The sequence below is a fragment of the Macrobrachium nipponense genome, chromosome 22 (assembly GCF_015104395.2).
Source record: "Macrobrachium nipponense isolate FS-2020 chromosome 22, ASM1510439v2, whole genome shotgun sequence".
NCBI classification, from domain to species: domain Eukaryota; kingdom Metazoa; phylum Arthropoda; class Malacostraca; order Decapoda; family Palaemonidae; genus Macrobrachium; species Macrobrachium nipponense.
Window position 1 is genome coordinate 45,635,910 of NC_087213.1, and position 18,112 is coordinate 45,654,021.

Here is an 18,112-nt window from a genome sequence, read left to right on the forward strand (position 1 = left end):
TAGGATTACGCAATGCCAGAGAACATTGTGTTCGTTTACTATGAGCCACAAGAACTGTAAAAGAGTAAACGGAATCCCTGGTTGATAGATGATTGGGTTACTAATCTTGCATCATATTTTCTTTGTTGATGTAACGAGTGCACAGTCAGTCAATGTAAAAATTATGACATTGATGTAATGAGTGCACAGTCAATCAATGTAAAAACTATGACAACAATGGATGTTTTTATTTGGAATAATAGTACTCTTTAAAAAGTACATATGAAAATTATGCATCACAAATTTTTAAAATCTATCGATAATTAAAAAGAACTTATGAGTGAAATATAAAATTTATGAAGCGACTTAATTTATGATAGTTTCTAATTTGTTAACGTTCCTAACCAGATGAAAAATTTCATGATGTTTCATATTTTTTCTAAATTTTCTTTCATTATGTAAATACAGTAGTACCTCGAGATACGAAAGGCTCAACTTACGAAAAATCCAAGTTATGAAAGCAAAGACGAAAAATTTTACTGCTCTACACACGAAAAGTTTTCAAGATACGAAAGGTTTCTGAAAGTCCGAGATTCGCCCCATAACAATTTTGAAACTCGCGTCGCACGCCGCCATCTTAGTTATCGTAGACTCGCCACCATCCTCCTGCTGTCCCATTGGTTCCTGATGCTAGCCAAGCCATGAGATCCTTCTCTCTGATTGGACAGCATCTCTCCCATCATGCATCTTCTATACATACGTACTACGTGTTGGCGTGCTTTAGCTCGGCCACTTCGCACCCGAAACTTTACCGTACGCATTCGGCATTCGTTCGCTCCAACGATTTCATTTAGTAACGTAAATTCGTTAGTGATTTCGTTGCAGTACATATTATCGTGTTGTGCGAAGACTGTATTATTACGTATTTGTGTAACTTTACGTAAATTAACGTAGTCATGGGTCCCAAGAAAGTTGAAATTCACGGAAAGAAGCGCAAGCTGTCTCTGGAGACAAAGATGGAGATCATAAAGAAGTACGAAGCTGGTATGCGATTGAGTGTGATCACAAAGGAATACGGCCATAATCCTTAAACAGAAGGATGCCATCAAAGCAACTACACCATCGAAGGGCATCACTATTTTGTCCAGCAAGAGGAGCCATGTGCACGACGAGATGAAACGGCTGCTCCTCGTCTGGATAAAAGACAAAGAAATCGCTGGCGATACAGTAACGGAGACGGCAATCGCTCACAAGGCCAGTGCTATTTTCGGCGATTTGATTGCGCAGGTGGAAGACGAGGGAGGGGAAGGGACTTCAACGCAAACCCCAGAGTTCAAGGCTTCGCATGGCTGGTTCGAGAAATTCTGTAAACGGACTGGCATCCATTCGGTGGTGCGTCATGGGGAGGCTGCCAGCTCCGACACGAAAGCGGCCGAAGCATTTAAGAAGACTTTCGACGAGATGATGACCAAGGAAGGCTACGGTTCTCAGCAGGTTTTCAACTGTGATGAGACTGGCCTTTTTTGGAAAAAAATGCCTCGTCGGACGTACATCACGGAGGAAGAGAAGAAGCTACCCGGGCATAAGCCTATGAAAGACAGGCTTACGCTCGCACTTTGTTCGAACGCCAGTGGGGATTGCAAGGTGAAGCCCCTACTGGTGTATCACTCCGAGACTCCTCGAGCCTTCAAGGCCCACAAAGTGTTGAAAGAGAAGCTTCCAGTGATGTGGAGTGCTAATGCAAAAGCCTGGGTAACGAGGCTTTTGTTCACCGAGTGGGTAAATCTGTGCTTCGGCCCGACTGTGAAGAGTTTTTGCAAGAGAAGCGCCTCCCCTGAAATGTCTGCTGTTGGACAATGCCCCTCCCCACCCTCCTGGCCTTGAGGAAGATATCCTAGCGGAGTATTCCTTCGTTAAGATTCTTTTTCTTCCGCCCAACACCACCCCTCTCCTCCAGCCCATGGACCAGCAAGTGATAGCGAACTTCAAGAAGCTGTACACGAAACATCTTTTCAAAAGATGTTTCAACATCACCGATACCACAAACCTCACCTTGCGTGAATTTTGGAAGGAGCATTTTGACATCGTCATATGCATCCGACTCATCGACCAAGCATGGCAGGAGGTTTCGAGGCGAACCTTGAATTCCTCGTGGAGGAAACTCTGGCCTGATGCCGTATCCGACCGAGACTTCGAGGGATTCGACGTGGGCGAAGCTGGTGCTGCTGAGTCCGAAACAGTTGACGATCCCGAAACTGTTTTGCAACCAGATCTTGACGAGATCGTTGCACTCGGCAAGTCCATGGGGCTGGTCGTCGACGAGGACGACATCAACGACCTTCTCGAGGAGCACCAAGAGGACCTTACGACGGATGACCTGAAGGAGTTGGAGGCCATGCAACATAACGTTGTTCAAGAGGAGTTCTCCAGCAGCGGCGATGAAGAGGAGGAGCCTATGACAACGGCAGAAATTAAGGAGGTCTTAGCCGCTTTTCATAAAGTGCAATCGTTCATAGAAAAAAGACACCCCGAAAAGGCTCACACAGGTCGTATGCTTGCGCAGTTCGATGACGTTTGTCTGAGTCGTTTCAGGAACATTGTCAAAAGCAGGCAGAAGCAATCTTCCTTGGATAGTTATTTTTTAAAGAGGCCTTCAGCATTAGCAGGAGTAAGCAAAAAGGAAGAACCTGGTGATAAAAAACAGAAAGTTGAAAGCAAAAAGGAAGAACCAAGTGATGAAAAACAGAACGTTGAAAGTGGTGATGAAGTTGAAATTCTGTTAAACAAAAAAAAAAAAAAAAAAAATAAAAAAAAAAAAAAACCTACGTTAAAGTAAAAAAAAAAGTTAAAAAATAAAAAAAAAGGAAAAAAAAAAAGGTAAAAAAATTTACGTAATTTAGATTTTTGTAAGTTAAGTGTTACAGTTTTGTTAATGTTTTTCGTAAATTTTATTTTTGTAGTTTTCCTTAAATTTTTTATGTGTTTTCGTAAAGTTAAGTGTACGTACGTACGTACGTTATCTGCCGTTTGTCCTCCTCCTCCTCCTCTGCCGCAACTTTCGGAGATAGCCTCACTCGAAAGGTAAGCTTCGACATTTTACGTTACAGTAATAATATTTCTTGTACACTAATTATACACTTTATTTACAGGTTTGGATTTATATTCTTAATTTAGGTATTGAATGGTCCAAATTGTTGTAGTATTTCATTGTTTATAGGTCAATTTAGCTTTATTATGAAATTTAATGGGGTGTTTTTGGAGGGCTTGGAACGGATTAGCCATTTTACATGTAAAATGTGTTCCAAAGATACGAAAAACTCATTATACGAAGGCCGCCTCGGAACGGATTAATTTCGTATCGAGGTACTACTGTAGAAGGGTTTTTTTTTTTGTGTGATAAATAGAAGGGTTTTTTTTTCCTGAAAGGAAAATAAATCGACATGTATATCCTTAATAAAGAATATTTATAGCATGTTTTGAAAAAATAATTAACAGCTTCTTGAGCGAAACTTTTCGGACGAGGTTGTGTTTTCATTATTGCCGAGTTTATGCCAGACAGAAGTTTTTTTTTTTTTTTTTGTTCTTGTGTACTTTGCCTCCGGGTTGTCAAGCAAGAGCATCCAGCAAAAGTCTGCCATTATGCTGGGTTTCTTGCCTGGTTAGTTGCTTTCCATCTAAGTAATATCTTGGTGGAACCTTTCTCCATGCTCATCACTCACTGCCCTGAGGTTCGGAGGGAAGAAGTCGAGGTGGGAGCGGAGAAAGTGATGTTTTAGTGACATTCTGCATCCCGTATCCTTACAAGACTAACAACTCGATGCACTCTTGGTAATCTGGTACCCACGTGTTACCAAGGAAGCCATTGCAGACGGACTTAAATGCTTGGTTCCATTAAGGTAAGGAGCTCCTGAAAGTTCATATCCTTCAGCACCTTTCGGATCTGAGGTCCGACAAAGATGCCCACCTTAAGCTTTGCAGAACTCATAGCTGGGAACAAGGTGCACAAGTATTGGAAAGCAGTGCCACTTTTGTCCATGGCCTTCACGAAATTCTTCATTAAACCAACCACCAGAGGATTTTCCTTGACACTGTGTTCACCAGGCACACAAAAGTGCTTCTTAGCCCCTGTCCTTCTGCTTGTAGTGCTTGGCTACAGCCTGACTGTCCCAGAGACAGAGAAAGCGCAGAGAAAGTAACTACTTTGTGAAGCCCGCTTGCATACTTATAAGGAGCCCAATCACCTGAAGTCCCCACAGAAACTCCACTGGTACTGATTATACTTGAGCTTCTCCATATTATCATGTGACTCCTTCAGAGGGGCTGAGTGGGCAATTTCAATGCTGGGGTATTTATTCCCCTTATGCAGGAGCATAGTCTTTTGCTTGGAAGTCAATTAAAAGACACCAATCTGAGGGACTGTGTGGGAAACCAAGGAAGGTGAACAAGCCAGAGACATTTGTGCATTAGTACAACCTGTTTTCCATGTCGAAAAATGAAGCGAAGTATTTGTTCTGTGTCCTGAAATTGGTGGTCCTTACATCTGCCTTGATCAGGTTCCACTGCTGAAGCCAGGATTCCAGGAGCTCTTGACTGCTGCTTAGATAGATACAAATCAAGGGCCAGGTCATTCAGGTCTTCCTGCGTGATCAATTAGGCTTGCACTTGCTCCTGAATAAACGAAGACAATGTCTTCAGAAGAGATTGACTTGGCAGATTCTTCCCCTGAAGGCATTTCTTCATCTGATGAAGGAAGAAAGTCCTCATTGCTGGAGGTGTATGGACAGAGAGATCATCTGAGTGAGGAGGAGATATATAGCTGAAGGAAGGTTGGGATATTCAATCTTTTTCTAGAAGTAATAAAACCGTTTATATGTGTTAAACAAAAATAACAATCGTCTGCATGGCTTTGTGGCTCTCTCCAGACCATCCGGACAGCAAAGTTGAAGCCCACTTTCTTGCCATTAAATCATGCAGTTACTCCATTGTAGCAGGGTTTACAACAGGGCTGGGGCCCTAGGATTTGTCCTGATCTCTAATTTGACAGTCAAAATAATGAAAGTAAGTTCTCAAGAGGTTAGTAATTGTTTGGCGCTGTGCAACCTTCGTGAAATCCCCACACACAAAGCAGAGTGAATTTTCCTTGTTGATGCATCTTTGGTGTTTTGAAGTGCCTGGAGCCATTGTATGGATTATGTATCAGCTCACAAAAATCCGGAAAACAAAATAAACATTGATCATATATATGATTATGTGAATTGTCTCAAAATCATAATATAAACATGTATCTAACATATTTAAAACGGTTGTGTAACATAAATGTCAATCAGCACTAACCGCCTACTCTCACCGCCAATAGGGTACTTTTGTACCCAGATTGCATGTCATGTTACTAGATGCTTTTGGTAAAAATGGGCCATATAAATTTTCTACAGACCACAATTCCAAAAATTTATAATTAAAAACACAATGTCCTTTATAGTACACATCTGAATGCCATGAATGCATGTACACATTATCATATATCAAAAACTAGAGGTGATGAGTGAAAATTGTTTTCAGATTTTTGAATCTGAAATCAGCACCCCAAAAATTAGGCTATAACAACTATTTTTATGCTTGCCTCAATTTCTCTGTAATCCTGTGTAATTAGTCGGTGACTCATGCATTGTTACATCAGTGTGTTGGAACACAACACAACCTCTCTCTCTCTCTCTCTCCTCTCTCTCTCTCTCTCTCTCTCTCTCTCTCTCAGGTCTGAGAGATGCTCTTAATGACTTGAATAGCTTACTGTGATCCTGACGATACCCTAATGAAACTAACAGTGCACGGGTCACTGGCTAATTCACAAATGGTTTGATTAGTATAAATCTTAAAAGTGTTGCTTTAAGTCTTGAAAGTATTCAGTTATTTTCCATTAAGCATTTGGTTTATACAAAACATTAAATATGTACGACTATTCAGAACTTTTAGTAATGCAATTTATTTATTAGTACAGGTATGTTGTGATCAAATAAAATTATCAAAATTTTTTGGGTTAAATCCGTTCCTTTTAAGAGAGAGAGAGAGAGAGAGTGTATTTATATAGGTAGCAATTTCATGAGTGTCATGTAACCTTTATAGGTTAAAAGAGAGAGAGTATATTTATATAGGTAGCAATTTCTTGAGTGTCATTTAACCTTTATAGGTTTAAAGAGAGGGTGTATATTTATATAGGTAGCAATTTCTTGAGTGTCATTTAACCTTTAAAAGTTTTAAGAGTGTGTTTATTTATATAGGTAGCAATTTCTTGCGTGTCATTTAACCCTTAAAAGTTTAATAGCAATTTCTTCAGTGTCATTTAACCTTAAAAAGGGTTAGGAGAGAGTAATTTCTTGAGGTTTCGGGTATGTTCACGCCAAATTTGTAAATAATCTTGATTGAAAGTAAAATGAGAATTATCATCACATATTTGGAGGAAGTCTGCCTACAATTGCGCTCTATATGTATCTCCACATCACATATTTGGAGGAAGTCGTACAATTGGTCTAGTATGTATCTCCACCCATCACAAGAACGGTATTACAAAAAACCGAACCTATGTGCTGTTTCTACAATATGAAGGCATACGACGCATGTATCTATACAGGCAGAAATAAGTAATCCGTGAAGAGAAGTGCTATTACCTGTGTTGAAATCACATCTATTCAGGGAAGCAGATCGTCCTTCCAAAAATTAGGTGAGCCTGGTACGCGTAAAAGGACGTCCAGCCCATTGTAAGTATTTGAGCAAATGTGAATGCAAGTGTCGGCCAAATGTGTTTTGTTGTTGTTAGTGACTCCCAGGTATTGTCCATTATACATTATGTCCTTCATTTCACAAGCAAATCAGCTTAATAATGCAGTTTGAGAAAAAAAACAGTTAAAGTGATGTCATTATGTAAGAATCTTCATTAAACATTTATCCACAAAAAAGAAAAACGAGTCCAGCCAACGCCATCTCGAATTGACATGCCATCTTGAATTGAGAAGCCCTGAGAGACTCAAGCATGAGTCATCACCAGTCGTCCGAGTCTTGCCGTGCGTTTCCATTTACAACTTTGTATTTTTGGTGGCATTTATCAGTTATTTGCAGAATGTATAATTTTTGTGTAAGTTAATTATGTTTTACAGTCTTTTGCATCATCAGTATCCTCTAGACCTGGTTAATATGATTAAATATAAAGGGAAATCAGTGCAGAAACAGTAATGAGAACGAAAAAGTTTATTCACAGAAATGAGTATATAATACATTTTTATACTTAGAAAGGAGGACAAGAGCACAAAAATGGTCACAAAAGATGCCTCTCTCTTTAGGAAAAAGTATAAGAGCTATATACAAAATAAATATTCTCTATAATTCACAACAATTGTTTTTCAGAATCTTATTTCTTCAGTGTATTCAGCTTTCTCTTTTTTGTTAAATTTTTGCAATTTTGAATGTTTTCATAACTTTTCTTACAATAATTGTTTAGTAGGGCATTGGAGGAAGCAAATATCAGCATTTTTAAAAAAATTTTCTATGCTATGCCCAGCATCACAATCAATTAGAGGTAAAAAAGCATCATTATCAGAAAGGACAGTGAGTGAAATGTCCGTGGCTAAATTCCTTTGATACATTGATTTGATAAAACCAGGACACTGTGACAGTTTAGAATTGCGTTTACTACAGATTCATGCGGATAAAGAAGCCATCCTCTGCTTATACCCTGAATGTAACTGTTACTGTCTGGTAAGCTATCTTTTGTTTCTTGGCAAGTAAGTCTTTACAGGAGCTACACTTAAATTTTTTTCACAACAGCATACACACAATAGCCAGCAAGGTATGTTATAACCGGGAAAAGATCCATACATTTATCAATATCATCTTGACTGACATCAATATAAAAAAAAAAAAATCGTTACTTCCGGACTCCTGATTATTCATGCACTCCCAGTTCGTTTCTTCAAAGATCTTCAGTTCGATGTTTTTATTATTAAAAGTATTCTGAGAACAGATATTAACCTCAGTTTTTTTTTTCACACTCGAACACTTGTCGTAAGGAAATGTTCTAATTGCTGTCAGCAAGTCGACGATATTTACCAAATCTATTTTCAAGTTGATCGGTTTGAAGTTTTCCTGGTAAGACATATTTAATTTTTAATTTTTCTACACAGTATTTTGTTATTTCTATCATTGCACTAGTGTGTTTTAAAGGCAGTGAATGTTTCCCTACTCAGCTTTCCACCAGTTTTAATAATGTTATCCCAGAGATCTAACCAGATATGGAATTTCTGTAGGAAAATATACTTCTCGTCATTTACATTATATGTTAGTGGAGTAGCATATTCATTGTGAAACCGAGTACCTTTATGTGGATGCTTTACATTCATTATGGTCCACCAGAGATAAATGACTTTAATATAATTAGCTACATCTTCAGAATTTGGCAAACAGTGTTCTTTTCCCGTTGTCAAAAGTGCTTCTATGACCTATTCATTGAAAATTTTGTAGGGCAAGGCTGACATTTTGCCTTTCTAAACTCGATGGATTTAATGGCTTTTGATGTAATTTTGTATGCATATCTGAGGAGAGAATCTGCTTCTAAATTGTGTAATTTATGCAAAGTGGCAAATGGAGCATTACATATTTTGGGTGCAGTATGGAATTCACTCTCAAAGGGAAACTCAGGAAAAATCATGTTTTTATCAGCATCTCTTTGATTGATCCAGTTATTTCGAATACACTTGGGTCCATTATTGTAATTCCCTTTTACAAAGGGGAACAGAACATCTGTGTGGCATTTTGTCTGGAGTTACACGTGTGTCTGGAAACCTTCCTTCTTCGCCGGATTTAAGTATTGCACTAGAAAGGGCACTGGAAATCGGAGGTTGCCAACTAGTAATGTCTCATTAGATGGCCTCAGAAAAAGTACCCACAGCAATGCAAATTAAAAACAAATGGTTGAACTTTACTAAATATGAAAGGTGCAAGTACTGAGTTTTCATTTAAAGTCATCAGCAATGACTGATAATGTATTTTATAACCATTTGTGTTAATAAACTGTTGTTTCTCATCATAACTTCTGCGCTGATTTTCCGCCATTATGCAGCAGATTTAATCATATTAACCAGGTTTAGAGGATTATGATGTTGTTGAAGATTGTGAAATATAATTATCTAACATAGCAATTAGATACTCTAGATGAAAAGTAATAAATAACACCAAAAATACAGAACTGGGAATGGTAGCTTGTGGCCAGGATAAGACGACTGGTGATGACTCATCGCTGTGTTTTGAGTGATCGCACAGGCCTTGTCAATTCGAGATGGCGTTGGTCCAGCCCCCTCAAGGCGATTCTCATGCTTTTCTAGGAATACTTTTAATAAATCTGCTCGTGAAGGTGTTTTAAAAAAGATTTACGTGGCATTTGTTCCTATAATATAGTTGGGTAAATATCCATGGATCACTGGTCCAATTCAGTATTACTTTAATTTTAAAGCGTGTAATCCATTAGGTAAATATCCATGGGTTAGTGGTACAATTTAGTGTTACTTTCATTTTAAAGTGTATAATCCATTAGATAAATATCCATGGGTCAGTAGTACAATTCAGTATTACCTTTATTTTAAAGTTTATATGTTGTGGTTGCCTTTATTTTTAATTCTCTTCGTTATGTTGCGTGGCGTACTTACGAGTTCTTATTCTCTCTCTTCTTCTATTTCTTTTCGTTGTTACGGGTAATGTTTGAAAGGTTGTTTGTCATATGGGCTAACCTTCATCTATCACTAGTTACGGTTGAGTTTCTTCTCTCGTAGGAACATTTAGTTTATTTATTCTTCACTAAGTCTCTCAGGAGGTAATTTATATGTTTAAAACAGGGGTTGGATATCTTTGGGAAACTGGGCAAGTTAAACACCTCTTCATAAAATTTACTTATAATTAGAATAATGTATGAAGTTCACAATTATACAGTTTACACACTACTACACTACACTGGAACAGAGTGAGAAGGAACACAGCCTCCTCGTATAAGGTCTGGTTCTTGACTGCTTTTCTCTAGCACTTCAAATGAAGTTTCGACCTAACTACTTCAATTAGCTCCTCCTCAAATGTCCTTTAGGACACCTCCTACTTCTTCATGAATGGCTTTAATTACTTCCGGTGCCTCCTCTAAATTCGTCTGATTGGTTTCGTCCCTCGGCGGTAACCACCCACTGAAGGAGTCAAAGTTCAACTTTTCTGGTGAGGTTAGCACCTTACTGTTTTCCAAAACAAGTGCCAATTGTTTTGGTCTGGTTTACGAAACTGCTATTCGTGCAGACTTATGCTGTACACATCTACTCCCTTTTCTACCTTAACTTCTGGTAGATCCTTCATCACTCTACTTTCACTACATATATTCTACCAGTGGTTTTCCTAAGTAAGTTTTCCCTAGCTATTTCTAGACAGACTCTTGTTGTTTCCTAACATATAATCCCTTAAGTAAATATCCATGGATCAGTGGTACAATTCTGTATTACCTTTATTTTAAGTTTATAATCCGTTAGGTAAACATCCATGGATCAGTGGTACAATTCAGTATTACCTTTATTTTAAGTTTATAATCCGTTAGGTAAATATCCATGGGTCGGTGGTACAATTCAGTATTACCTTCATTTTAATGTTTATGATCCGTTAGGTAAATATCCATGGGTCAGTGGTACAATTCATTATTACTTTCATTTTAAAGTTTATAATCCGTTATTTCAGAAAATTTCATTACTCTCTGTGTAAAATTTCAGTGCAGTGAAAATTTAAATGAATTATTATAAGTCGCCACCTTCTCCGTGATATACTAGATACCAAAGGAGTCCGAGACACAATAGGTACCGGTTCCAGCTTTGTCTTAATTCTCTGGCCAGTCCAAAACAGTCAAAGATAAAGATAAAGATAACTCGGGCGACTGCCTCTGGTTCAACCTCAGTCGTGCAAATGCTTTGTATAAAGCAGACATGGACTTTTCTCACGAAAAGTTGACTGTTCTGGCGCTGGAGTAAGTTTGTGTTATGCCACGCAAAATAACCTCTTATTTATGTATGAATTTCTGGTTTTAAAAATTTTCAAATTCATTTAAAAAAAACATTTTTGGCTATTTGTCCTCCATGATGAAATGACTTTGGAAGGTTTAAAGCTGATATTTTCATTATGTAAAGTAATTTATCTGCACACTTACCCTGTCGAGGTCACCATCGTCACAGGACTTCACCCAGTGTATGCCATTTGACGACACCATATGTGGCCAGTGTGTGGTTGGGCCATTTAAAGGTGTTCAGTAGTACTACTTTTTATAGATAAAAATTTCTTTATCCTTTTTTTCCTTGCATAACCCATGACATGGAAGACAGTGAACAATTATTTTTTTTTTTCTCCAGTCATTCGGGCGAGAGCACATCTTACTCTGTGAATGTACAAGCGGTTATGAACTTGCAATATATTTATATATATTTTTTTCTTTTTATTTTCAGGTTGCTTTACTCCAGTCAGCTGGAGCAGCTGGCATCTCAGCAGTTGGAAATGCAGCCCTCGCTGCTGGAGGAGCAGTTGCTGGAGGAGCAGTGGCAAATGCTCTCTAGAAACTTAGAATGAATCTGTTTTAACAGGAGAAGCATTAACTTTGGAGAAAGTAATATAATTTCCTTTGTGCACTTTTCCCAGGTATTGTGTAAAATTAAATTTTTGAACAAATTCGTAATATTTGTACATGCAGTCACAGTGCTGTTTTGTTAAAAATTCGCACGGTAGGATATCAAGGTGGCCAGAAAACTCTGTCTCAGAAAACTCTGTCTCAAACGTCTGTGCTTAAAACCTTTAACTTGTTTTTTATACTAAATTATAAAGGTACTAAACAGTAATTTATAAATAAAAGAACATTTATTGAGTATTTTTATACAATATAATTATAGGGTACTAAACAGTAGTTTATTATTAAGAGAACATTTATTTGATGATAATTAATCGACAAAAAATTAAAATGATGAAGTTATAAATTTAATCTTGTAATTATAACACTTTTAAAAACACTTAAGGTTATAAACAATAGATCGAAAAATCACTTTGGTTGCTGTCATCATACTCTTCCGTTAACTTTGCAATGCAATTGTCGTTTTTCATATTTTTTTTAATGGGCTTTTCTCCTAGTTACAAATGTAGAATCTTAGTTTCCGTTAGAGCCTCTTCGTTTTTCAGGACATCAATAAATTGTCAAATATTGGGGTTTTTGCATGCTATCGATTGAATTAAGGCTGGGTGAAATCCTTTTAACGCATTGTTTGTTCGAGGTAATTTATTTATGACACGACTTCTCATATTCCAAAATGTTATAGGGTATAAAGGAGCTTCTCTTCTACGGCGACGTCCACGGATTGCACCAATATATGTTAACTCAAAGTAACTAATAAATTCCATCGGAAGTAACTCGTCTTCACTAAGTTCTTCAAATGCATTTGTAACTTCTTCAATTGGTAAGAATGCCAAAGCACAAAACATTCTTATTAACAACGAAAAGTTGTTGTTGGTATTGTACTGACACTTATGACCCAAATCACAAATTGGGCGATAAACATGCTGGCACATATGAAAGAAGCACCCAACAGTGTCACAACAAGGAAAATGATTTTTAATACTATTACCAAGGCCTTTCTCGAAATCAATCATCACTTCCTTGGGATTTAAATTTGGCAGAAGTTCTTTTAGTATTATGAAAGATTTATTATAAGTATTCTCTGTTTTGTCAGGCAATAAATAAATGCACGAGGGAAGACTTTCCCATGTATATAAGCATGTATAATCAGAACTTGATACCATGCGTCAGGCGAAGCCTTGAAAGTTCCATCAATTCCTAAATAACGAGAACTTTGTAGGTCATTAAGTCCCTTGTCAGAAGCAAATACTAAAATTCTTTTCTCATCGTCATTTCCACTGTCACTGTAGAAAAGCTTTTCCATCACTCAAAACACGGAATGACTGTGGTATTTCAAATCCTGTACGTGTCTGAGGTAATGGAGGGGCACCGAAAGCTTTAGTCCGCCAATTAGTTATTGATCTTGAAATTGATGGCAAACTCGATATTTCACTTTTTCCATTTTCATCAAGTTTACTCACAGTATCGGCTAAAATAATTCGTGTGCTAGATGAATCGCCATTCTGAATTTTACACTTAATTTCTGATATAGCACTTTTGGCTTCCACTTTTGCTAATGTAGACGATGATTATGGCTGTTAACTTTCTTGACAATCACATTTTCTCCGTCTTGAATCTTCGTGTGAATTCGTGCCATGCATGAAGATTTTCGCATTTCACATCGCCAGAATAACCTTATCTTGTCAGCACGGTGTATATGAAAATCATATATGTAGTTCTCGTCGTCGATGAATTTCTCTTTTCCTCTTTGGGATGAAATGCATTTAGAAGCCATCGATGTGGGTACTGAAACTAAACTAAAAATATAAGAGATTGAATAGAAAACAAGAACTACATCCCACGTTTACAGTTTTAACAGCCATTCAAATATAATACCATAGTTAACACCAAACAGCCCAGTTTCCGCGAGCTCTATAGGTAACCGAGAGACCCAGTTTTCTGAGACAGACTTCTCTGATACCGAGTTTCCCTATTTTTCATACAAAATTCCTTTGTCATTTTTCTATGCTTAACAGCAAATCTAATGTCTTAATTAAACATCAATACACATTAATACATTTTATTTGCCTTTCTGAAGCCCTGTTAGAGGACATGATAGTTTTTTCTACCATTTAAGACGTAAATATTCAACATTGTTTTGAGACCGAGTTTTCCTAGCACCGGATATCAAATATATTTCAGCTGTACCAAACTTTGTTTGTTGATTATTTACCTCTAACATAGCATACCACAAAGTAAAAGTTTTTTGGGGGAAAATGCAGGGGAACTGACTGGCAAACGGTCTTGGCCAACACATCGTGTCCTCCCTTCTACGGCCCAGGAAACTTCTTGAGAATCTCCAGAAATCTTGTGACTATGCTAGTGAGTAGCCGAGCTGTGTCCTCATATCCTAGGGGTTAACGGCTACATTAACTTTGTTGCTTTGGATTAGAACTCGGCTGCAGGAGATTATACGACTCGTGCCTGAATTTATTTGCTATTGCAAGGCCTCTTGTCTAATTTCTCCCGTAAGAATCACGTTGATGACTGATGAAGGGATGAACGGGAAAGCTAATAAACCGTTACACAATGTTGGTTAACCACTGGGTTATGTGCTTCAGGTCCGTGCAAAGGATTTTGAGAAGGGATTGGTTTCTGTAGCAACATTTCATCTAATAATGTATGGATATATATATAGTATAGGTGTATAGAGTAATGCAATACAATTCACCAAGAAGGATCAAAATAAGCGTCTAGATGTACAGAATAACATAATAGGCCAAAAAGGAACCAATTAAGCCTGTAGGTGTACAGAATAGCACAATACAATAGACCAAGAAGAAACAAAATGAGCATGAAATGGTCTTAAAATTACTTTTTCTCATACTTTTTCAAGGTGGGCGGGGATCAAACCCCCAAAACACTTCCTTGAGGAACTGCCTTTATACACTGGAAAAAGAGAAAAATCAAAAAGATATGGGTACAAGCCTGGTGAAGACGCTTCAGCGAGTGTTTGGCAGTACTGTAATGAAAGATCGTCTTACACGGGTTATTAAGATCAATGCCTCCGCGAGTGTTTGGCCGTAATGTAATGAATGATCTAGTCTCTCCCTGGTTACTAAGATCATTGGAAACGTTTGGAAAACCATGATGGTAACATGAAAAGAAGAAATGTCCAACACCATTTCCGTCTCTTTTGACTTGCCCCCTATATCATGCCTTCAGTACATGTCAATCAAAGTAAGCGGTGTGGAACTATTTGAAATTAGGGAAAAAGTTACCCTCCTACATAAAGCTTATAGTGCGGTATGACTTCACCAGAAAAACAGCTCCTGTAGGATTTTGCTGTCAAGATTGATTTTATTGTATATTTTGATGATTTTTGGATGGATTTGGTTGTTTTTTTTTGTTTTTGTTTTGAGGTGCTGAGTCCATTCGTGACACAATTGAGTAGACTGGAAGTAAATATCCATTTTCAGCATACGAGTGACCGGGCACACTACTGAAACGGTACCGAATCGACAAAGTTACAATCTTACAAACCTCGTCATGTAATACCTCTTTTTCAGGGTTTTCAAGTATGACAAAGTGAATGAAGCAGTTGTTTTTCTTAACAAACCTTTAGTTTTGGGGAAAATAAGCCATCCACACACACAAACAAAATTACCACCCATACACGTAAAAACATTACTAGGATTATATAATTTAAATTATAATGTGACAAATACTCGAACCTATTCAACCACATTGTCAAATATTGAGCTAGAAATGATCTGTATAACAAACAAGTAACCCTCATATTATCAAATGTAAATGCTTTTCATACATGAAAATAAACACAACCCCAGGCTAGAATAACAGAGCATCGTGTGGCAAGCACAACTGACCAGAACAAATGATTGCAGTACGACATAACATACTTCATATTGCACCACTATGGCTGATAGTATTGACCAGAAAAGAGAAACTAAATCACAGAAGCACTGTAAATGCTTTCTGTACATGAAAATAACCATAAAACACCAGTCTAGAATAATAAAGTATCATGTGACAAGTACAAATGACCAGAGCAAAGGATTGCAATAATGCATACTGTAAAATACTACTTATTATACCACTATGGCTGATAGTATCGACTAGAAAAGAAGAAAAACTAAATCGCAGAAACACTCGATCTATTGTTAAGCATTAGAATCATAGCTAATGCTGTATGTCAACATGCTACCATTCACTACTTATCACTCATCATAATCATCCTCATCATCAACATTAAGTCCATCATTCTTGATGGTATTTGAACAATCAATGTGGGATGCACGAATGGCTGTTCTTGGAACAGCTGCATCTTCTCGACATCCAGATCTACAAACACACTTGGTCAGTTCAAGCACAGCACGTGGTGCAGGTAGGGTAAGGCACCTCACTTGGTGTGTACTCTCCCTTTTTCAGGCTCCAGCGATTTTGGTCGATTGGAGGAAGGACGGGCCAGCCGGTGTTGCGAAAAAGATGGACTTATGGTGGACTGTATTATATGCTTAATGTTGTTACTTGGTCAAAAACCGCTAAAAGCCTTACGTAACAACTCCACAAAACTCCCTTTGCGGTTTCTAAATTACGGGGAGATATCTCTCAACCCAATTCATTATTAACGAGGATAACACACCAATATCATTAATGAATAGTAGCACAATTAAGTACTTTCACTTACTGAGCAGTCCTTGTAGACATGAACTCAGATCATAAATCGCTACACGAGATACGTGCCTCTCTCTCTCTCTCTAAATGTTGCGAGTACTCACAGGTTGATTTTCAGACCTTAGAGGACCGTAGTGTTATCTCGTTTCCAAGTTATTTGCATAACCTTAAGATATGAACACAATAAAGGTTTATCAGATCAATTCATATTCACCATCCACAAAACTGAAACATAGGAAAAATGAAATAAAATCGAGGGATATTGAAACGCATTTGATAAATGTAAAGTTAAAATTAATTTAATAACTAAAAGTTAAACATATCAAAGAGTAATAACATATAAGTGACAATGAAATTAATCACTCAAGGGGAATTGTAAATCAATGGCACTCAAATGAAACAAATTACGACAAAATTAAAAGAATCAGGGCAATCGCCCTTTCTAAATCCACACACACATCACTACTAACCAAACCAACTAGATAACAGGTCACCTCAAAAGTTGAGCCAAGAAGCTGTCCGTTCGTTCCTGCATTCGGTTTTGTGGGGTTGGGAAAAGAGACAAGTTATACAATTACCACGAATGTAGAATGACTTACAAGGTTTTCATGAACATAAAAAAACAATTTACAATAATTATCATGTTCGTTGTCAAAAATAAATTCCAATATAATAGTGTGCAACTTCAACATATTTATTAAATGTAGTGAATTAATTGGTGGTGTGTGTCAATACAATTTTGGGCGATATCATGCCCATACAGTGTACTACGCACATACGCATACACACCCACAGAGGGGCACGCAAAGGAGCGACCAGAGGGGCGAAGTACTACCCTTCTTTCCCCTCCGATCTCTTGACCTCTCCTAATGGCTTCTCTGGGGAGAGGCACAAACAAGACCCAATGACACCAACTCTTACCATACGTAATATGCGCAATACATTCACCAAGAACAATTTCATATATATAAAGACAAATGAATTATCATAACCAAAACAGTAATTATACTTCGTTACTAAAACGTCTACTGACGTTTATGTCAAAAGACTACGTCTTTGTGTAAAACCATCTTTTCGGTGCTAAGCGCACCACAGATACTACGTACCAGAACATAGCAAAATCAGATAAAATAATGTTAAGAGTGTCATTCTCGAGTAGATGTGGTTCTTTCACCCTTATTATGTCATGCAATGTAGACGTACATATCTTTACAAAATATATGGGCATGCGAATATATGTGGTTTTCACATGAATACAAATACAGTAACATAGTTCCTGTCTGTCGATTACCTGACAGACGGCAATACGCAGTGAAAATCAATCAATAATTTCTTATGAGACAGACACTAATAACTATAATAAAAGAAAAATAGCATGGAAACAAGTGAATACACAAAAATATTAGAAAATAAAATCGTTGTGAGAGGAATTCTTCACAGCCGGTATGATAAGATTTGTCACGCATTGCCCATGTTATGTGCGGCATCAAGACTGTTCGGGTCAGTGGTAGCATCTTGCTCTCTAGATTTCTTGAACAGAACATCTCCCATTACAGTCGAGGGAGCATCTTTGGACCTGTTGGGAAGTAGACATGACAAACTAAGTGCTCCAATGGTCGGAGCTTCTCTGGAAGTTCAGTACCAACCAGCTCCGTTGGCAGGCATTTGTCGCCAAGCTCCCTAAAACAGTTGATCACTGCATCATCATCAGAAAGTTGCAGATAAGCATGGACCCACTTCTTTGTAATGCTGAGAAATTTTCCACCCCAGTCAGGGCAAAAA

At 37.7% G+C, this 18,112-nt stretch overlaps 1 protein-coding gene across 3 annotated transcripts in view; it reads left to right on the top strand.

The window, feature by feature from the left end:
* LOC135198623 (interferon alpha-inducible protein 27-like protein 2) overlaps window positions 1-18,112 on the top strand; it is an 83,077-nt gene that overhangs the window by 16,973 nt on the left and 47,992 nt on the right. For 2 of the 3 annotated variants that reach the window (XM_064226379.1, XM_064226378.1), the window contains exon 4: window positions 11,481-13,705. The exons of the other annotated variant lie outside the window; for it this stretch is intronic. In XM_064226379.1, coding sequence (XP_064082449.1) covers window positions 11,481-11,588 — 108 coding nt within the window. In that variant the 3' untranslated portion in view covers window positions 11,589-13,705. Of the gene's footprint in view, window positions 1-11,480; window positions 13,706-18,112 lie in introns of those variants that run through there. 3 annotated transcript variants of the gene reach the window in all.